The 21,714-nt window shown below is 35.6% G+C and overlaps 2 protein-coding genes across 5 annotated transcripts; one reads left to right on the top strand and one right to left on the bottom strand.

The window, feature by feature from the left end:
- Positions 1 to 109: 109 nt before the first annotated feature.
- kat5a (K(lysine) acetyltransferase 5a) lies at positions 110 to 9,463 on the bottom strand. 3 transcript variants are annotated; one of them, XM_056457681.1, is made up of 15 exons: positions 9,440 to 9,463; positions 9,262 to 9,328; positions 9,008 to 9,076; positions 8,065 to 8,201; positions 7,844 to 7,912; positions 7,185 to 7,358; positions 5,339 to 5,419; positions 4,998 to 5,060; positions 4,117 to 4,365; positions 3,810 to 3,899; positions 2,256 to 2,396; positions 2,057 to 2,150; positions 820 to 979; positions 667 to 748; positions 110 to 367 (listed from the first exon to the last, which is right to left on the bottom strand). In XM_056457681.1, exons 1-15 carry the CDS (start codon positions 9,452 to 9,454, stop codon positions 233 to 235), a joined length of 1,626 nt encoding a protein of 541 aa, XP_056313656.1. In that variant the 5' UTR covers positions 9,455 to 9,463; the 3' UTR covers positions 110 to 232. The 3 variants fall into 3 exon arrangements, with proteins under 3 accessions (XP_056313656.1, XP_056313657.1, XP_056313658.1); XM_056457682.1 differs by lacking the exon at positions 4,998 to 5,060; XM_056457683.1 differs by lacking the exon at positions 7,844 to 7,912.
- An 823-nt stretch (positions 9,464 to 10,286) lies between these two features.
- fam76b (family with sequence similarity 76 member B) lies at positions 10,287 to 20,882 on the top strand. Of its 2 annotated transcripts, none has more exons than XM_056457685.1 (10): positions 10,287 to 10,733; positions 11,072 to 11,136; positions 14,225 to 14,279; positions 14,356 to 14,511; positions 16,092 to 16,273; positions 16,387 to 16,437; positions 16,523 to 16,585; positions 16,684 to 16,816; positions 17,341 to 17,442; positions 20,024 to 20,882. In XM_056457685.1, exons 1-10 carry the CDS (start codon positions 10,647 to 10,649, stop codon positions 20,111 to 20,113), a joined length of 984 nt encoding a protein of 327 aa, XP_056313660.1. In that variant the 5' UTR covers positions 10,287 to 10,646; the 3' UTR covers positions 20,114 to 20,882. The 2 variants fall into 2 exon arrangements, with proteins under 2 accessions (XP_056313660.1, XP_056313659.1); XM_056457684.1 differs by having other exon boundaries at positions 10,288 to 10,733; positions 16,681 to 16,816.
- Positions 20,883 to 21,714: the final 832 nt, after the last annotated feature.

Here is a 21,714-nt window from a genome sequence, read left to right as displayed (position 1 = left end):
AATCACTCCAACATCCTGTCATAAATTAGTTTTGGCTCCAAGCTTGCATTTGAAAACATCAGCTCCACAGTAGTTAGAACAGACTGTTTATTGACACATCACAGCGAACTGAATTTAGAAATGATTTTAATTGTTTTATATAAAAAAGTAGATAAATACAGGAATATTTACAGTGTTTATGTTGGTTTGAAAATGTTTTTGTATCTGTGAAGAAGCGGCTCTCCTCTGGACTTCACCACTTGCCCCTCTTGCTCCAGTCTTTAGGTGTGAAATGCAAGCATTTGGGATCAATGCGGAGGTGGCGTTTCTGCATTGCACACTCGTGACCTTCCACTATGTCCTCGGACAAGGTGAGGATGTATTGACCCTTCAGTGGAAGAGAGGTAAAACACACAATTCAGTATCCGAAAGAGTCATATTAGATCACTTTCATGATTTTCTTTCTTCTGTTCAACACAAAAGAAGATACTTTGAAAAGTACTGTACCCATTGACTTCCATAGCATTTGATTTTTCTACTGCAGAGGTCAATGGTTACAGGTTTTAAGCTTTCTTTAAAGTTCAACAGAAAGAAGCAACTCAAAGGTTTGGAACCACTTGAGGCTGAGTAAATAGTGAGTAATTGTTCAGTTTTTAGGTGAATTATCCCTTTAAAGTGATGTCTTGCCTTATAATAATTGATGAGGTTGAGGTACTGAAGGGTGGATATCACATCTTCTTTCTTGATGCTTGTGATCTCACTGATTTCACTGAAAATAAGAAGAGCACCATTAGATATGCGTGTCTTCTAAGTATTGGAGATCAAACAGTGGGCACATACTTGATGGTGATCTGTGGCCGTTCTCCATTCTCTGATTTGAGGTCCATTAGGATCTCCAGAATGGTCTGGGACCAGTATGAGCGGTAGGAGAGCAGGCCCAAATCAGACAGGGGTTTCTCTGGGGTGCCCGTCTTTCCTTCAACCTTTGAGAGCTCATAACCTTTAAGACAGAGATGTGAATTGGACAACATTAGGCATTATTATAGACCATTTTGAGGGATGTAGACCAATACAATGGTCCCAACATATTTTCTGTTTTACATTTTTAATTTCTATAGCTTCAGATAATCAAAAAAGAGCCACATATTGATAAATAGTGTTATGATAGATGTTTTAACATGAAGTTATGATTTAATTGTCTCTTGTTACAGTTATGAAATAGTTTGATAACAAGAAGGAAATGTTCACGAGCCAATGAGATGACCAAATTGAAATGGTCTATATACTTGTCTCAAACTAAGGCATGAATTATTTGTTTATTTTTTCCTTTATTGTGATAGTATAGTGAAGTTGGAGGGGACAGGATCAGAAAAAGTCTGTAAGCCGGGATATGAAATCACTAACTCAATCACTTGACTGAAAATTATAAGCAAAAATGTTGCCTAAAAAATCTACGGTATTTTGTTTAACATTAGTTGCACTGGGTCAAAATTACATTGGCCATTATGTTTTTCTATTCTTATGTTTATGTCTATTTAATTGAAATAATGAAACTTCTTAAATGTAACAATTCATTAAGAATTTACTTTTTCTAAAGTTTAATCAAAATGTTTATTATTACTTGAAGTGCATTTAACCATAATAGTAATATATTTGTCAAGATTTCTTTAAAAACAATGTGCTTTTCCTGCTTACATGGATAATTTAGACCAAAAGACTATTTACTCGGCCTTAAGTGGTTCCAAACTTTTATGACCTTTTTTTTGTTGAACACAAAGGAGGATATTTTGAAGAAAGATGAAAACCTGTAACCATTTACTTCCATAGTATGAAAAACAAATACTTTAAAAGTCAGTGGTTACTGGTTTTAAGCTTTTTTTCTTCAGAATATCTTCTTTTGTGTTCAACTGAAGAAATTATAAAGGTTTGAAACAAGTAAAAGGGTGAGTAAATTATGACGGATTTTTCTTTTTTGACTGAACTATCCCTTTAAATTTAACTGCATGATAACAAGACTTTCATTCCATAAAATAACAGCTAAATTTGACTAGTCCTGAAGAACTTTAAAATCACTCACTGAACTCAATTAGTAGTTTGCCATAGCCTCTTCTCTGGTAAGGTGGTAACGTCAAGATACAGGCCACATTATAGTCCTCTGTTGATTCTTTCTCCTTTGTTGGATGAGGAAAAAAACATGTTTTAGAGGATTAAAGGCTATTCAGATAACACACAAATGATTGAAGATGGTTTATCTAAATGATAAAACTATAGATCACCTTTGAGAAGTAGCCAACAATATGGAAACCCTTTGGGTCGTATTCAGTCATAACATAGAATAGGAAAGGGTCCGTGTCGTAGTAGAGGGTCTTGTGATCCAGGAAGCATTTAGCCAATAAACACAAGTTTTGGGAATATGCCTGAGAAAAAGAGTTACAAATATCAGACAATCAAGACACCAGCTACATGCTACAATAAGTATTATATTAGTGTAAGGAAAGACCAACATTTTGTTTAATTTAGCCACTTTAACAAAATCACTCTTGTTCATTCAGGGATATTTACAGTCAAAGACAAAATTATCAGCCCGCCTGTGCAATTTCAATTCCTTCTCAATTTTTTTCCCAAGTGATGTTTAAAAGAGCAAGGAATTTTTTTAATAGTTCCTATGATATTTTTCTACTGGAGAAAGTCTTATTTCTTTTAATTTAGCTGGAATATATATTTTAATTGCTAGGTCAATATTATTATATGTTTTTAAATACAATATGAAGTATCAAAATATCGAGTAAAATATTACGTACACTACCTGACAAAAGTCATGTCGTCTATCCAAGTTTTAGAAACAACAAATAATAACTTGACATCAACTTGATCATTTAGTATCAGAAGTGGCTTATATGAAAGGCAAAGGCCTCTAGAGTACGCTTATTTTACCAAAATACAATATGATCATGCCTTCATTTTTTTATTATTTTATTAGGACAGTAAGGTCTGACTTTGCTTAAGCAAAAGTCTAGTCACTAAACAGAAATAATGTACAGTATAGAATATAAAGTCATGGTGCAGTGGAAAACTAATTAATATTGTGTATGATTCCCAAGAGCTTGGAGGACTGCGTCCATACATCTCTGCAATGACTCAAATAACTTATTAATGACAAAAGAAAGCTTTCTTGCAGGACTCCCAGAGTTCATCAAGATTCTTTGGATTCATCTTCAATGCCACCTTCATCTTACTCCAGACGTGCTCAATAATGTTCATTTCTGGTGACTGGGCTGGCCAATCCTGGAGCACCTTGACCTTCTTTTCTTTCAGGAACTTTGATGTGAAGGATGAAGTATGAGAAGGAGCGCTGTGGTTTGTAATGTAATGGGCAGCACAAATGTCTTGATACCTCAGGCTGTTGATGTTGCCATCCACTCTGCAGAGCTCTCGCACACCCTCATACTGAATGTAATACCAAACCATGATTTTTTTCTTCACCAAACTTGACTAATTTCTGTGAGATTCTTGGGTCCATGTGGGTTCCAATAGGTCTTCTGTAGTATTTGTGATGATTGGGATACAGTTCAACAGATGATTCATCTGAAAAATCTACCTTCTGCTATTTTTCCAAACGATCAACTAGAAGTCAAGTTATTATTTGTTGCTCTAAATGGGATCGAAGACGAGACTTGTCAGGATGGCAAAGACAAAAGAAATTAGTTATTAATGCTACTATATTTAAAATCTCTCCATTAAGTAAATTATTTTAATAATGGGCAAAAATTTTGTCCTCAACTGTATGTAAAATCACTAAACCAAATCAACTTTGTAGTCTGATTTCACACCTTGTTTTTCCTGCCATCTATTTCGAAAAAGGAGATGGTTCCTTTGCGGTAGATCTCATTTCCTGGAGGATGTCGAAGGTTGCATTTTGTCTGTAAGGGTAGCAGCAGAACTAAATACAGCATTTACTACAAAATAAATATAATCCAAGCCAGTCATTTCAATAAAAATGTGTATATTCGAGAGTTTTGCATATGTGATTTTACTTGTGTTCAGCTGCTTGATTTGAATGTCATGTGTTAGTGGTGATTCGTGCAATACCACATACACAATGGATGTAAAATGTTAAGCTGAGGCCTTAACTCTTACCAGGTGTCTCTGGAGACATTTGAGGCTCTTGAGGTATTTGAGACAGAATTCACAAAGGTAGATAATGGGCAGAGAGGTGAGCTCCTGTGGGTATGGAGAGAAGTACCAAGGCTTCAGTCTGTGTCGGCCCAGCTCTATACAGCCTATGTTCTTCATTCGAGTAACGATGTCATCATGGCTGCGGTCGGACACCAAACTCCCAGTCATGCGTGGGGCAGAAGGGATTCCATCTGAACTGTCCTGGGAGTCCTGAGATAAGAGCGTAGCATTAAGGAGAATGGTATGAAGCATTAAAATATGAAACAAAATAGCTTTCATCTTCAAAAAAAATAGTTTGAGGGTTTGATATAAACTGTTTTAATTTCAGGGGGCATTTACTCCACGCTGTTTAAAACCAAAAACAGAACTTTTTGGTGTGTTTTGGCCATTTGGTTTATGTCAACAATGTTTTGAGAGCTTGATAATGCAGACTTTTGAAAACAGCTGTCATGTTTTACAAATTGGTGCATGTTTTAATACAAAACTGTGAATTACCATATTACATGGTCAGTCTATAGGCATAGTGGACTGCAGGACTGTGTGTGTGTAGACTTGAGGAATGTCTTAACATGGGGATGTTGCCATCTACTGGCCTAGCATAGATAGCACAATGTTTTTAAGCCATTTTCACAGATGTGTGTGAACAAAGATCATCTAGGCCAAGTTGCCAATTGTACGCTAAACTTCTTAAAAATGTAATAAATGTTATATTTATGTATTTGGTGCAATGGACTCATCGTTGCATTTTCGAAATCCGTTAATCTACAATCCGTGACTGCGCAACAGCCATAAGCCTTCATTATGACAAGACACAATAGCAATGGTAAGTAAATGAGCCGGACCTCTCCTGGCAGCAAATAGACGGTGGAGCAGCGGGGACTGTTATTCTGGAACACCTTTACCATCTATAAAAACACAAGGGGTTGCAAAGCTTTGGGACATTTTAAGGTTGGTGACAGCAGTAAAAGAAAGAAATTATAGGAAAACAGTTCAAGGATTTGGTTCTGATTTGAACTCTTGTGCACTCGTTGTCAGTGACTGTTTCTAAAACGCTTCAAATAACAGAATTTGTATAACATGATATCTCACGAAGCACTTTAACGAGATATAAAGGAACGAAGTGCCCTAAAATATTACATTCCTTCTTTAAATATTATATATTGAGTATGTTTGCATGACTGACCTCATCTGTGCCCCCACAATTCTTTCTTTTTCTCCCAGGCTGAGGAGGAATAAGATGGCGCTGGATGGATGTTGTGCCATTCTTACAGGAAAAAACAAACAAGCAGAGAAAATACGCCATGAGGACTAATGTCTTCTCTTCAATGTCAGGTAAGCGTGCGTGTTTAATACAGTCAATGACACATCCTTTCTCAATAGAGTCAGCAGCACAACAAGCATCCTGGTCTAACACAAATAACACAGGCATTTTTACATCGTTTTTGGCACACAAAAGTTTTCTTGGAGCATTACATGATTACAGAACCACTGAAGTCACATGGAATTTGGCCCCACTTTATATTAAATGGCCTCAACTACTAGCTGCTTACACCATAACATAAGCACAATGTACTTACTGTGTTCATATTGTATTGCACTTATGATGCTCTTGAAGGGGGATACATGTAGATTGGTAGGTTTAAAGGTGTGTTAAGGTTGAAGGAATGGGTTAACAGTGTAATTGTAATTAATTACTGATGCAGTTACATGTAGATCATTTAAAAATATATGAATACAATGTAAAAACAAGCATGTACAAATTAAGTACATTGTACCAACTGATTATTATTATTTTTAAAAAATTATATTTATTGGATTTTTACAACAATACAGACATAACAAAACATCTTCAAAAGATACGCAAAGAAAAATAACATTAAATAAAGAAGCTCAGATTACATATAAAACGGGACTACCCCACATTTAACAGATCAGAAAAAAAATATAATAACATTGATTATTTTTTAGATAACAATACAGTAACGATATTCCTTTTAGCATGATGGGGCAAAGACCAGGTTCCAAATAATCCAAATATGGAGTCCAAACATTGAAAAAAATGTTCTGTTTATTGTGTAAAACATGGGTAAGATGTTTCAGGGGAATTAGATAAAAAATTATCTTGTGCCAACCTTTAAATGATGAACATTTATCACTAAATAATTATTTCTGGCGGCAAAGGTTAATATAATATACAATTTCTTATTAGCTGATGAAAAAAGGCATCCATTAGGTTTACCCAAAATCAATAAAACTGGGTCAAAATTCAACGGCATGTTAAAGATCTTTTCCATTTCCCCCTGCACTAAAGACCAAAACCTTTACAGTCTGTTACAGGACCACATACACTGATTATTTTTAATGAAAATACATAGTAATTAAGGCCACTTCATATAAAGTGGGACCTGGTATATTTTGACAAAGTGTGTGGTTCATTTTCTTGACTTTGAACATCTTGGGTCTATTGGAGGATGAGCGAGATCTCTGATTTCATCTAAAATATCCTTATTTGCGCTCTGAAAATGAACAAAGATCTCAGAGGATCAGAATGACAGGAAAGTGAAATTAATAACATAATTTACAATATTTTGGCTAACTAACCCTTTATTTTGTTTTTTGGTCACATGAGAATTTACACTATAAAAGCAACTGAATAAAATTGTGTTTTTTTTATAAAGAATAATTGGAAAATGCTAATAAGTTTTGCCATATTAACCTCATTGTCATGTAACTGGTCATGATAGATTCCTTGGATAGTCCTGCACACATTGTTACCAAATTTTCCAAAATTTGCTAAACATCTTGTCCGCCATTTTAGCTTAAATTAAAAAGCTACTTTTTTTTTTTAACTCCTCCTAGACCGTTGGTCTGATTTTCACCAAATTTCACCAAGATCATCTTCAGACCATTTTAACAAAACACTCTGTATGGGGTTTAAAAATGGACAAGCTCTAAATTTTTCATTTAATTTAGGATCTCCATTTAGCATCGTCCAGGAGTAGATATAGCTAAAGACAGTCTTTACTTACTGTGGTTAGAGAGGTGAGCGGTTCGTGCTCTTCTCTGGATTTAATGTTGAAGGATGCATCTCTAATTGCTGTATAGAGTGCCGCCTGACTGGCCTCTGCAGAGGCTGGAAGTGAAGGCACTGGAGTCACTGCAGTCACTTGTGAGGCTAAAGAAACTGACTCCGCTTTCCTTTTCTGTAAGATCAAACAAAAACAATACAGCTACTTTTTTTCCCTATGCATGAATAACGAGTGCAATACTTCTTTAAAAGTACTAAAATCCATCAAAAACCATGAGTGAACTTCAGACACTTACCACGTGAAAATAAATAAAGAGCAATGAGTAATAATGAAAATGTCCTGACTGTGTAGAGAATTAACAGATTTGCTACATTTTTTAATTCTTTATGCAACAAATGCAAAAATTGTGTCTAGTATTTGAGTTGTGCACTCCAGGGTTTCAATCGTTTGTAATCTACCATAGCTGTGTGATTTACATCTTTAATTTACTGTACATTTATCTGAAAAGGTTAAACCAGGTTAAATTGAGACGAGGCAAAGACTGCATCCCTCACACGATTTCGAACTGTCGGGCCAATTCAAATTGGTCTTTAATTCAGCCCATTGGTCATAAAATTTCAGTGGACAGATTGGTCAGTATGGACAGGGTTCGTCTGTACCGGTGTGGGGACGGTTTTGCCTCTTGAAGGAGCTGAAGCAGACTGAACATGAAGATCTAGACTCTTCTTCTAAATTTGAACAGAAAGTGAGAGAAGATGGTAAACAGACTACATAGCATGCAAATTTGAAAACAACTGTGATATACTGTATTTCTCTGCCCCTGAAGTGGGGAAGTTGCATTTCTACACATAAAGTCATGGTATATATTACATTCCCTTACCACATCTCTTTCTGGCGAGCTCGGACGAGACCCAGACAGGCCATTCTTTATGGGAGTCTTTGCCTCCTTTTTGGGAAATTGGAGCTTCTTAATGTCCAGCCGGTCTGGAGTGACCCATTCGTCCAGTCGCTTATTGACTTCCAACAAACAACAAATTAAGCTGACCTTTTTCTGTACACTTCAAGTTTGAACAGATATGTTCTTTAACCCTTGTGCATCCTTATGGACATTTTTGTCTTTATATTTTACTTTTGGTGATCATTTTAAAGGGTGACACGATGGCACAGTCACCTGGTTCGAGCCCCAGCTGGATCAGTTGACATTTCTGTGTGGAGTTTGCATGTTCTCTCTGTGTTTGTGTGGGTTTCCTCCGGGTGCTCCGGTGTTCCCCACAAGTCCAAAGACATGTGCTATAGATGAATTGAATAAGCTACATTGGCCGTAGTGTATGTGTATGTGTGAGTGTGAATGCAAGAGCATAAGGGAGTTTCCCAGTGCTGGGATGTGGCTGGAAGGGCATCCGCTACATAAAACATTAGTTGGTGGTTCATTCCGCTGTGGCGACTTCTGATTAATAAAGGGACTAAGCCAGAAAGAAAAAGAACGAATGATCATTTTGGCTGTTAATGCATAGAACAAAAAAATTATTTAGATTTTAATACTTTACCTTCTTTCCATCCATCAATGTATTTTACAAAAAAGTACCAGTACAAAATTAAAAATTACATCCTGATGCCAATTTAACACAAAGTCATGCACTCTTTGTTACAAACTTATATTTCTTTGGCAGGCTTGAACATAGTAGCTTTTTTAGGACATTTTTGTCCTCTATAAACCCGCATCCAACCTTATTGAATTGGTACACAAGGGTTAATAAAACTCTGGAAGCAAGAAATTAAATAAAAGACAATTGAATTGAGTCAGGCTGTTAATTAATACTCACAGTCAACATAGTGGACATAGTAGAGCTTCCTCCCAGAGATGTCTTTGACACTTAGGATTTCAGCCAATGCTATGGAGGAACGAAACGATAAATTAGGCAAACCTTAATATATCTACGTGTGTTTTAATAAACTGTTATTAGCATGTAACTACTCCTGTGTTATAACTTGAGGGTCAGTAGCTAAAGCAGAGAAGCTGCAGTGTTTTTGTTTACATCTACAGTAAAGGCTGCTGCTGACAGGCTGATAGACTTACGCCATTCGTCTTCGTTTTCTTGATTTCTCCGCAGGACTGGAAGTCGACAGCCCTCGGTTATTTCACCCTATGGGGGCATAATGTAATTATAAATGGCATCGACTAACAAGTGCAGAAGAATTTTCATTTAAATCGCTGCTAACACGACATCAAATTCAACTGTTTAACTGTTACTCACAGAGTGGTCCGCCATCTTTTTATGTGACGCAGAGAAGTGTGCAGTGAGTGACGCACTGGATAAAGCTCGTTTGTTCCGCAATAAAAGTTTTATCTGTTTTTATTTTAGTAAAAGAGTGTAGAAAAATATACAGAAACGCTGGGGGCGAAATTAATTTTAATTTGAGTCAAATTATTCTTATTCTTTTTTTTTTTTTTTTTGTACGGACACTGACTAAATGACTAAAATGCTGATTTGATGTTCCCTTTTATTATCATTTTTAGAAACAGTTCGCTTTGTGAAGTTACATTTTACTATGCAAAAATATATAATAAAATACTTTGGTCATCGTGAACGAAAGAAAGAAAGAAAAAAAAGAAAGAAAAATGTGTGTGTGTGTGTGTGTAATAATTATTTTCTTCTGTTGTTCGTCATCTACTCTGTGCTTTCTTCATCTCTGAAATGGATTATTCTTCTGGGAATTCATTTATTATGTTAAATATCACCTTTCTAATTTAAATAAATAATACAAATAAAAAATAGTTTCTAATATATTCATTTTGCTTCTATCTACACTTCGAGATACACTTTTTCTTTCCTTCTTTCTTTTCTTTTAGGGTTTATCTATTGCCATGGAGTGAAAAGTCAGATTTCCTGTCTGAGCCATAATGGAGGCCCTTACAGTCGGATTCTACAGTTTCAAGTGGAATTCATAAGAAAGGGTGAGCTCCTTACATCACTTAATGCGTCACAAAAAAACAGTACGTAGTTTTAAAATGGGAAGGACGAACTCTTTGATTGGTCCTGATATTTCAAACCCTTTCTTCCCGCCCATCGGCGCTGCCTCCTGATTGGTAGTTACGTCTTTCCTTTGTAGTCACAGGTCGCATCCGGTTCGTGCGTCGACTGAGATACAAAAAGGAGAAAGCAAAAAATCTCACCAGGAGCCGAAATACCGAGATATGAAGTCCGGGTTTTAGTTATTCTTTTTACGTATAACCATATATGTAGTGTAAGTCATGTGTTGTAGTCACTAATGTTTTTATAACAGTATCAGTAGAGCCGTTTTAGATAGTTGGACTCGTTTTATGTATCGGGATTAAGTGCAGTTTTAATTGGGATTGAATCGGCTCAGGTCTATCTTCGTCGCATGTGTTAAAGGTCGTCCGCGCGTTGAGTGTCGTTATATTTGAGCAGTAGCCGTGTTTGTGTGTTGGCGGGGTTGGCGATGGCCACATCGGCCCTGTACGCCTGCACCAAGTGTAACCAGCGGTTCCCGTTCGAGGAGCTGTCGCAGGGCCAGCAGCTCTGCAAGGTGAGCGGAGAGCGCGCACATGCACACACATACTGTTGTTTACATCAGCTTAAAGAGTCTCTGCTGGAAGACTGTGTCCTGTTTCAGCTCAGCGAGTTATGTAAGCGTTAACGCTGAACGGCAAAAGCATTTAGAGCTTAAGCTAAACACCACTGCTGTCAGATTAAGCCAACAAGATACAGTCCACTAGTCATACGTGTAACATGATTTCTGTACTAAATTAAGCTGCACTGTTTTGTATACGCATTTAAAAACAGGACACATGTCTGAATGCTTATCTTGAGACGTCTTAAAGCACAATTTAAGTTTAAAGCATATCTTTACTTTTTTCTCCTCAGGAATGTCGGATCGCGCATCCCATAGTGAAATGTACCTACTGCAGGTCAGAGTTTCAGCAGGAAAGGTAAGCAACATAATAATATGAATAAATTATTTTTCCTCATACATTAACCGAAGTGACTGGTAAAGGCCCCAATCAATGTACACACAGCAAGATCTTCAGGCGTACAAAGTCTGAAACACCTTAGAAAAGTATTTCAAGAATTTAAAGTACCTTAGTATAGGTGCAGTGATTAGAGTTTCTCACGGGTCAACTTGGATTTTGAAACACAAGCTCCCACCTGAGACCCTAGCGGGTTTGGGTCTTGAGTGATTTAAAATAAATGTGTGATCCTCTTACTTTTAGTGTCTGTTTATAATAAACATCCACCTTGTAGCAGAGAATGTATTGAGTGATGAATTTATGAAAGATATTCAGCATCTACTTTAGCTTTGGTGTTTAAGGAATTTTGACAAATGCACATAGAATTGAAAAATACAGTTGAAGATCACACACAGATGTTCATCATTTAGAATACTCTTCAAATATTTTTGAAAAAACACAATTTTAAGTTTTTTTTATTTTTTTGGACAACTTGATTGTTTCATTTTCACTCCAGTTACATTTGTAATGATTACGTTAACTTAATTGATTTGTCGAAACAACATGAAGGAATTGTGTGGAACCCAGTATTTTTACAGTGCTTATCATTACAGTTTATATTCATGTAGGAGAGGTCTTTTCTTTTTTTTGTGTGAAGAATCTCTAAACAGCATTGTAGACATTAGTAAATGCTAGCAAATCCATGATTGATGATATTAATTATGTCTATTTTTTTGTCGAAATATCACATTTATTTTTAAAATCTTATAGTCATAATTAAAAGTTGAAGATTACGAGATCACTTGTATCCATCAGGCAGTCAGTATTATAAAGTTATAAAAAAATCTAATAATAAAATAAATGGAGATGTGGGCAAATCAATAAGCAGGACAACAGGATTTTCCCTAACTAATATCAGGATAGCAGACAGTGAGCAAACATTACTGTCATTGACAGAATCAGGTCTGTCACTGGTTGAAATTTTCTTTAAAAAATGTATATGTTAATGTAGGGTTCAGGTAAGAACTGATTTGGGTTGTGTGTGAATTTTAGGAGCTGAGAAAACCTCTAGTACATCCATACACCAACCACATGACTAAGATCAGTGTTTAGGTTGTTCACTTGAGCAGTTTTTTTTTTATGCATAACTAAAACGGTGGATAAATCAGCAGTCCAGTCAAGCAATCGTGGCCTAATGGAGTTGGACTTTTAATCCAAAGATACCAGGTTTGAGTCTCAGCACTGGCAGGGATTGTAGGTGTTAAAACACATAACCCAGTGTACAAAAAAACCTTCAATGATTTTACACATAGACGTCACCTATATACTATATAACTGCAGGCAAACTGTTTATATATAATAATTTTAACTGTTAAAAGCTATTAGTTACTAGTTAAAGTTATTAATAACTAATAAAGTTATGGTAACTAATAACCTTAACTTTTCCATTTTTTTTGTTTGATTGTAGTGCAAAAATTTGCACCTTTTGCAAAGCTGCTTTGGAACAATAATTGTGAATGGACCCGGAAGCAGTATTTCATGCGTCACTGATACGTCATGGCTTAATAAGTGTATAGGCTGACGTGATTCAATTGAGCAAAACACCGAACCACCAACTGCACCCTGGCAGCCCACTGGTCCAGGTGTATGCAGACCAGTGTGAGTTGCTTTGGATAAAAGTGTGTGCTTAATGTAAATGTAAGAAAAATCTAATATCACGTTTAATAATAAATCATTTTATACAATAGGTACAAATGTCACCCGACTGACAAATGCTGTTTTTGATTAGAATTACACTTCAGTTTCCATTACAGAGCACTTCATGTTTACACTTTGACATCTGATCTCGATGAACTGAAAAACTGTTGTTAACTCTACAAAACAAATGTGCTACCAAGGCTTCAAAAACAAGCCCAGTATCATTTAGGCATGAGCTGGAATAAGTTTCTGATGGTATGATAGCCATGGATAAAAATACCCAGGTTTCAGTTTTACGGTATTGTGGTTACCGTTCTAAAATAAGTTCTTTTGAAATGTCTGGGTAAAACCAAAAAATTGAACAATTTTATTTTAAGAAACATTAATAATATTTTTGAACAGTAAACATGTCAGCCTAAATGGTTCAAATAAATCATTGATTTCAGTTCTCTTTATTAGTTTAAAAAAACAGATTTCTTTACAACATAAACAAACATAAAAACAACCTTACATATAAATTAAGAATGATATGACCGAACATTTTAGTGGTAAAACCTTGACTTTTCCGAACTGTATTATACCTTGAAACTGGTTATCGTCCCATGCCTAGTATCATTACATTGTTGACATCAATATTATCGATGAGCGTTGTGTTATCAGTAAATGCATCTCTAATATACTAACTTGAAAACATTTTTAGTTAAGAAAAAATACATTAACACAAAAAAAAAAACCCATCGAGTTTTTTTTTCATTTTTGGATTGTATTGGAATAGAATAAGCCTGAAGAGTGGAACAATTGTAAAGTAGAAAAAGTCTAGCATGAAGTAGGAGCTGTCATTTTGATGGATATTTATAATATAAAAAAGTAAAGCATGTAATCTTTAATACTTCACAAAAATAATTAATGCAAATGCACATTATTTAAGAATAATGTCATTATCACACTAATTGTTTATTAGCTATGAGCAGACATTGTCAATCAGTGTATTGAAGAAAACAGCAACTATAAATGCATAAAGTTGCTTGTCATATTTTCTAATCAAGCATCCATATACATTTTTAAAAACAAATCCAAAAAAAATGCAACTCATGGTTTTTAATTGCAATTTAATAAGAACAAAAAAAGTCTGAGGTGGCATATTATAAACAGACATTGAACTTCTGATTTCAAAATCAAGTTGTCTCAACTTTAAGTTGTCTCAGCCACACCTGCATAATCGCCCCTGAAAAAATCAAAGCAAACTTTTTGGTTAAGTTTGCAAGTTATATATTCTAATCAACTTTATTTATGCCTGATTTTGTTCTGCATTTTTACTAACTTAATCTTTGTAATGTTTCCTGTAGTAATGCAAAATCATTCTTTTTCACAGCAAAACCAATACTATCTGTAAGAAATGTGCACAGAATGTCAAACAGTTTGGAACGGTAAGTTCACATCACGTTTAACAAACTGGAAGCCCCACAGATGTGTGCGCGCTAACATCGTCTTCTCTTTTACCAGCCGAAGCCATGTCAGTACTGTAACATCATTGCTGCATTCATTGGGACCAAATGTCAGCGCTGCACCAACTCTGAGAAGAAGTACGGCCCTCCACAAACCTGCGAGCAGTGCAAGCAGCAGTGTGCCTTCGACAGGAAGGACGAGGGAAGGAGAAAGGTGACCAATCACGCATGCACATTCATATTCGTATTACTCCTCCACACTCTCTGGCTGTGTTCTCTCACTCTGCGTGTGTGTGTATGTGTGTGATGTGATTCACCGCTCTCTGACAGATTGAAGAGTCACTGTCTCCAGATTTTCTGAAAGCAGGAGTTTATCAGAGCTGTCATTAAATGCTAGACAAATGCTGTTGTTTATGCACAAAAACAGATGAATCATTAAAGCCCACTTCTCCCAATGTTAACAGCTTTTTCAGCCATTATTGCTTTCCTTCGTGATGTAGAAACATTTGGTGTTATGTCTTTTAAGGTTTTTTTTTTTCTTTCTTTTTTGAAGATTGACCTGTTTGAAAATATTATTTTTACAAATCTATTTGATGATGCTGGTAGTAGTGGTACAGAAATTCACTTCACCTTGAAAATATTCCAACCATGTTGCCGTTCTGCTTACCATTAACCTTGAATTGGAGCCTACGACTACATTTGGACTAACTTATCACTATTTTTTTTTTTTTTTGCCATAAGTCTTTGAGATGTTCTTAACTTTTTTTCAGTTAGAGGTGAAATAAGTGTGAATTAAGTGTGAGCAGTAGGGGTGGTAATTTTAGGGATTTCACAATCTATCCCTATGGACCCTTTTCACATTTCCGGGCTTCTCAGTAGCGGAAGGTGTCATACTTGGGTAAACTTAGGGCGCAGTGAACGGGAGAGTACAAGAAAAAAAAAAACATTTTCAATCTGTTTTACTAAAATAATGGAAAAACTTGGTGTTATCAATACTTTTAGAAAGGAAAAGAATTGTGAGAGACTGAAAACGGCAGCCTGAAGAGAGAACAACATCAAATTTACTCTCCTGTCCATGGATGCTGCATTAGAAACGCCTCGCATAAGTGGCAATTTGTTTTCTTGTATGCAAAGGTAGTATAATACATACATAAATACATATAAATTTACTGTACGTAGGTTTTTTTTAATTAATCTAAATATTAAAAAGTTCCAAGGTTTAAAGATGATCATGACCATCTTGTAAAAAGAGTCCGTTCTGATTCTGGTAATCACAATCCAGTTTGATCTGGCAGGAATTTCAATAATGTCCTGAATCCGGTCACAGACTGGACAAGATACATTGCGATGCAACTTTAAAATTTTTAAGTTGGTCCATCTTCATTTCAAATGAAGCTAATTCGGAAGCGTACACGTATGCGCCTGACGGTGCTTACAACTTTCCTGTTTCTTGCTCACGTCTGCGCAGTCCCGCATCATCACAATCTAATTTAAGAACTTTTAAAAACTATTTTTCTGATTTAATAACCTTTGTGTGTGTCACCATTTTCTTTAATCATCTCATGCAAAGCCATTTGTTTAGTTTAAATTAGACTTTTGACTGTTGTAGGCTGTGAAAAGTCATTCAGCGTAGTGATATGTAGCTGCACTCAAGACCTGTCTGGAACTACATTAGCTGTGCTTTTCTCTCAATATTGTTCATCAGCCAATGAGAATTGTGCCTTCAACAGTTAATGAACATGAAAATGACTTTACATACTCTTGCTATAGATGTCTGTTTTTTTTGTTCCTCAGGTGGATGGTAAACTCTTGTGTTGGCTATGCACGTTGTCCTATCGTCGCGTTCTTCAAAAAACAAAGGAGCAACGGAAAGGCCTCGGCTCTTCTCACTCCAACTCCTCTTCCCTCAGCGAGAAGGAGCATCCGAGACACCATCATCATCATCAGCACCACAGACACGGAAGTTCACACCACAAGTGAGTACAGACAATAAAATACCACAGAACATAAGTGGATTACAATTTAATAACATAAACACACACTTGTTTGTTGGAAATCGTGATCAAAATTCTGTTTGTGTGTTTTACAGAATAAGTGGAACCTTAAGTCCAGAGCAGGATCAGGGATTGTGGAAGCAGAGGTGGGATTCATCTCTTTTACTTGTTTTACTTTGTTTTGTGTGTGTTTTGTAGATAGATTGACTGCAATTCACTTCTCTTATATAGCATTCAAAAGGAAACGCCAAAGAAAAAACCCAAACTAGAAACAAAGCCATCCAATGGAGACAGGTAATTACTTTTCACTGTGTTTGTCAGTCTCTCAGTGAGGATCTGTTGTTGCATTACTTTTAATGCTAAAGCCATTTCTCTTTCTTTCCCTCCAGTAGTTCAATCACTCAATCGATGGATTCTGGAGGCACGGATAACTTCATCTTGATTAGTCAGCTGAAAGAGGAAGTGATGTCACTGAAGCGCATGCTCCAGCAGAGAGACCAGACCATCCTTGAGAAAGACAGGAAGGTAATTTGTGATGTCATCTCCTGATGCTGCAAGCTGTTCCAGGATGACTCACTGTCTTAAAATCGTTTTAAGACTGAAGTCAGTTGCAGGAAGTAGTACACAAAGATGGATAGGTTTAAAAAAAGTGTGAATCAACACATTATTGAGCTTTTCCTGCTGTTTGTGATCAGCTGCCCGCTTCACAGCCCATTTGCTGCCAGAGAAGATAATCACACTTGAGCCATTACTAGAAGTCCATAATTAAAGATTGGGTGCAGTTGGGTTTGTGATTGTTGTGACTTTCTTTGAAGGAGCTTGATGTATTGAAGCTCAGAGTAATTTAAAACATTGAATAATCTTCAGAGGCTTTAGTTTGTTTAGCCTTTAAATTGATTTGAACTGTTCTATGAGGGTTTGTTTGGTAATAAAACAAGGGATATTGCCACAGATTATATCAGCACCCAACTAAAACAGCAGATAAATGAATGACTTCTGTCCTTGAATAGTTTTCAGAGAACATTTCATAATTGTGTTTACTGTTTCAGCTGACGGAGCTGAAGGCAGACTTTCAGTATCAGGAGTCAAATATGCGGGTGAAGATGAACAACATGGAGAAAGCGCACAAAGAGGCCATGGAGCAGCAACAGGTAATTTTACACCATAATCTATCCAACACATGCTTTAGTTTTGGTTTTGGATGCTTGCCATTGTGTCCCGTACCTAGTGCTTGGTATTTTTTAGTTCTACCTCAAGTGAGGTACCAAGCGAGCTGTGCCATTACCAAAACGTAACGTACAGTAGTCAACATTCAAAGTGAATCAAAAATGTTTTTTAGAATTGTCCTAGTACAAGAATGGGTGGTGTTCAATAGTTTAGGACAACTTTGAAAAGGGATGATCCTCTTAAAATGTTGACTACTGTATACACACTGTTAACAGACCCACTAGTTTTTCGCGATTCGCAATTTTATGCAATCCCGCAAAATTCTTAATTTAAATGCTAAATAATCAGGGGGAAAAAATGTAAATAAACTCATAAAACATCCAATTCCAAACATATAGTCAAATTATATTTATTTCAGTTTGCAATTAATTGTTTTACATGACTTATAGATGTATACGCAGCACATGTGATGTATTTGAGTGTCTTTCGAAAAATGACATCTCACCTGCACCCTTACAATCATTTTATTACACTGACGTGGGGGTGGGGGGGTGTTTTGCAGCCTGTGCAGTAAGCAGACGTGAATGAAGTGTGAGCGATTTACACGTGTAGTCAATGCAAAGATGTGATTAGACATCCTGTGGTACCAATCGAGTAAATAACAGTGTTTTGTGTGTTTGACACTTAAGACTGCAAAGAAAGTGGGAGCAAACATCTAACAAAAAACAATGGAACAAACAGAAAATCAAGCCGCTTACAATGATTGAAATTGGTTCAAGGATAAAGGTTGCTGGACGTGACCGAATTGACATTATTTTTGATTTACATGTATGGCTGGTTGCCTGTTATGATGTGTAACAAATCAGTAAATGATTTCGCTTACCTCTTTTCCAGCCGTTGACAAAAGAAAACACTTCCTTGCCATTGACATATTTTACGGCAATCCGTGTTTTAGGTGTATGACAGTAGGGGAGGCCCTAACGCATGTGCTGAGTGAGGTACATTATGTCAGATGCTTCGAGGTGTAAAATCTGAGAAAGAGAAACTAAGATCGTGGATAAAAATAAGAGTTATACAAACTTCCTCTGGCTTAATCCCTACCATTTTAGATCTTGTCTTGACAAGAGACCAAAATAAAGAAGCTTTATTTTTATGATTTGTGTCAGACTGCACACCTAACATAGTAGGCTACCTAACAATGGTAAATAAGATATCACATACACCATATAATCTTTTTTATAATATATATATATATATGTGCGTACGTACGTACGTAAATACATGCATACATACACATATAATTTTTTAAAATGTATTTTTGTCACAAAATTGTCCGCAAATTTCTGGGAATTACCACCACAATATCAGTCATTTTCCCAAAAAAAATTGTGGAAAATCTAGGGGGTCTGTGTTAATCAACAATTGGTCAGAGAGAATTGTCACTACCAAAGTCTATTGGATTTGTGACGTGGTACATCAAACCCATTATATTTAAATGGTCAGCAGCCATTGCTCAAGAACAGCAATCACAACTACAGCCATATTAAATGGTACTAAACTGCATTAGAGATGCAAAGCGAGCTGAACACAACCAAAGCGTCGAGACATGGTGAACCATACAATACTGTGCAGTGGAAAAAATAGCTAAATTACACCATACACAAATAGCTAAAGTGTTAAATTGAAAAAAATATTAATATATAGATCAATTTAATTTTAAATAGCAAGGCACTGATCTTGACTTCGACTACCCTTTTAAAATATATACAGTGCTCGGCATAATTGCACTCCATTTAGAAAATAAATATTTTATCCATTTCTCTGTATATATATTCAGTGTATTTTGGTGCATTTAAACACAGACTTATTAAACAGATATATTTATTACAATACTATTTTAGTCACCAAACATATTTAGAAATTGAAAGATAGCATAATTAAAGTCAAGAAAAATATTGCAAAGATACATTACAACCTACAATATTTCAACACAATTTCCATTTTTTTTGTTTCTCTCGCTTTTTTTTTAATATATAATTTGTGTTTAATATTTTTCTCTAACATATAATTTGGGTGTACTAGTTTTTAGACTGTTATCGTAAGTTTATTTGTAAGATAAGCTCCAGATTTGGCTTTGTTACTGACTAATCTAATGTATATGCACAAATATAATATTGTATAGCTTCCTATTAAAATATGAATCTAAAAGAGAGATTTGTGAGGTGTACTTGTATGTGCTGAGCACTGTATTTTATTTAGAAAAAGGAAAATTAGCTTGATCATTGACTGGAATATCTGCAGAGATTTTAAAATGACACTGCACAATCCACTGCACTGCAAACACAATCTTCAAAAGGAGACTGCATATATTTGCTTTACCAAGTACTGCTTAAATCTAGATTAGTGGGTCTGTTTTCCTGGCCGGTCGATTGATGCATTATTATTTCCACCAATTCAATGCATCCATGCTGAACCAAAGTACATATTTGCATTGAAAATTGAGTCCAAACATTTCATCTGTGGTGTATATATTATTCACTAACTGTGTGTTTGTTCATTTCTCAGGGAAAGAACCGAGAACTGTTGAAACAGGTTGCTGCTCTCTCAAAAGGCAAGAAGTTTGACCGCAGTGGCAGCTCTCTGCTGTTACCATAGCAATGACCTCACGCCATAGCAACGGCCCCTTACCCTAATGTGTCATTACTGTGAGGAAGCTTCACCCTCCATCGCTCACACAATATCTGTGTGTTGTGTTTTATTATTCTGATGATGTCACATATGCAAATCTCAAGTTATTATTGTTTTTTTTTTCCTTTGGCTGTTTTAGTAATTATGTATATTTACAAAACAGACATGACTGTATAGAGCCATTTCAGGAGCCCTGGCTGATTCCCGTCTCAGATCTCATATGCAAAATGTTTCAGAGTTTCTGAAAACTGACAGAAAAAAGCAGAGGTGCTGTCGACAAATGTGTGGAAATATTATGAATTGAACATGTGTTGGATATGCTGAACAGTTTTATATATGCTCAGTTCACCTCTCTTTCTATGTCTTTACTCTATTTCTCTCTCTCTCTCTCTCTCTCTCTCTCTCTCTCTCTCTCTCTCTCTCTCTCTCTCTCTCTCTCTCTCTCTCTCTCACTCTCTGAATCATGGAAAGACTGTATTACTGCATGTCTTACTGCCTGGTCAACCATGTGGTTTTGTATAATAACTGATAGCTCTGTTTTGTTTGGCTTTGTATTAGTGATATTTCAGAGATGAATTCTGCAGGCCTGTATGAGACACTGCTGTTTTAGCGAGCGAGGCTCTTTTATGTCCCCCATGCATTCTCATCTTTTTACTGTCAGACACTTTTGTACTTTTTTTTTTCTTCTGCAACACAGACGTTTCAGGAATATTAAAGCTAGTAAAACCTTTAAAAACTCTATCCTCATTATGCATGCTTTCAAAAGGTGCATTGCTATAATCATTTTGTATTTTTCTAACTAAATTATGAATTTTATTATTATATTTATTGTTATAATTTACCAAAGTAACTCTTAAAATTACTCATTTTTACATCATGTATTCTGACTACTTTGAATACTTTCAGGTTAGTTTTTACCTCACTTGTTTATAGCATACTTGAATAAGGTTCTTGTAATATAAAATAAATACAATTTACACTTTATTTATTTATATGTACAGTTGAAATCAGAAATATTAGCCCCCCCTGTTTATTTTTTCCCCAACTGTTGTTTAATAGAGAGATGTTTTTAAACACATTTCTAAACATAATAGTTTTAATAACTCATTTCTAATAACTGATTTATTTTATCTTTGCCATGATGACAGTAAATAATATTTGACTAGATATTTATCAAGACACTTCTATACAGCTTAAAGTGACATTTAAAGGCTTAACTGGGTTAATTAGGTTAACTAGGCAGGTTAGTGTAATTAGGCAAGTTATTGTATATATATATATTGCACGCATACATACTACCGGTCAAACGTTTGTGGTCAGTAGGATTTTTTAACGTTTTAAAATAAGCTTGTCCTGCTAACCAAGACTGCATTTATTTAATCAAAAATACAGTACAACATTTGAACAGTTATTCTATAGTGCAATAACTTTTCACAAGTAGTTTATACTTAAATTGAATAATTTATTCCAGTGATTTTAAAGATGAATTTTCAGTCTCATGATCCTTCAGAAAACACTATAATATTAATTAATTATTATTAATGATAATAGTAATAAAAGCAAAAATG

Source organism: Danio aesculapii, chromosome 5, assembly GCF_903798145.1.
Source record: "Danio aesculapii chromosome 5, fDanAes4.1, whole genome shotgun sequence".
Classification (NCBI taxonomy): domain Eukaryota; kingdom Metazoa; phylum Chordata; class Actinopteri; order Cypriniformes; family Danionidae; genus Danio; species Danio aesculapii.
Note: the sequence above shows the minus strand (reverse complement) of the source record. Positions and strands in the feature narration are given on the sequence as shown.

What these genes read in the sequence shown, in the direction of transcription:
- kat5a (XM_056457681.1), bottom strand. An exon ending in AGAAAACGAAGACGAATGGC is followed by an intron (nt 9,077 to 9,261) that starts GTAAGTCTATCA and finishes GTTCCTCCATAG; the next exon opens with CATTGGCTGAAATCCTAAGT. An exon ending in CAAACTACTAATTGAGTTCA is followed by an intron (nt 980 to 2,056) that starts GTGAGTGATTTT and finishes TCTGTCTTAAAG; the next exon opens with GTTATGAGCTCTCAAAGGTT.
- fam76b (XM_056457684.1), top strand. Translation starts at nt 10,647, where the DNA reads ATGGCCACATCGGCCCTGTACGCCTGCACCAAGTGTAACCAGCGGTTC. An exon ending in CACGGAAGTTCACACCACAA is followed by an intron (nt 16,274 to 16,386) that starts GTGAGTACAGAC and finishes TGTGTTTTACAG; the next exon opens with AATAAGTGGAACCTTAAGTC. An exon ending in TCCTTGAGAAAGACAGGAAG is followed by an intron (nt 16,817 to 17,340) that starts GTAATTTGTGAT and finishes TTACTGTTTCAG; the next exon opens with CTGACGGAGCTGAAGGCAGA.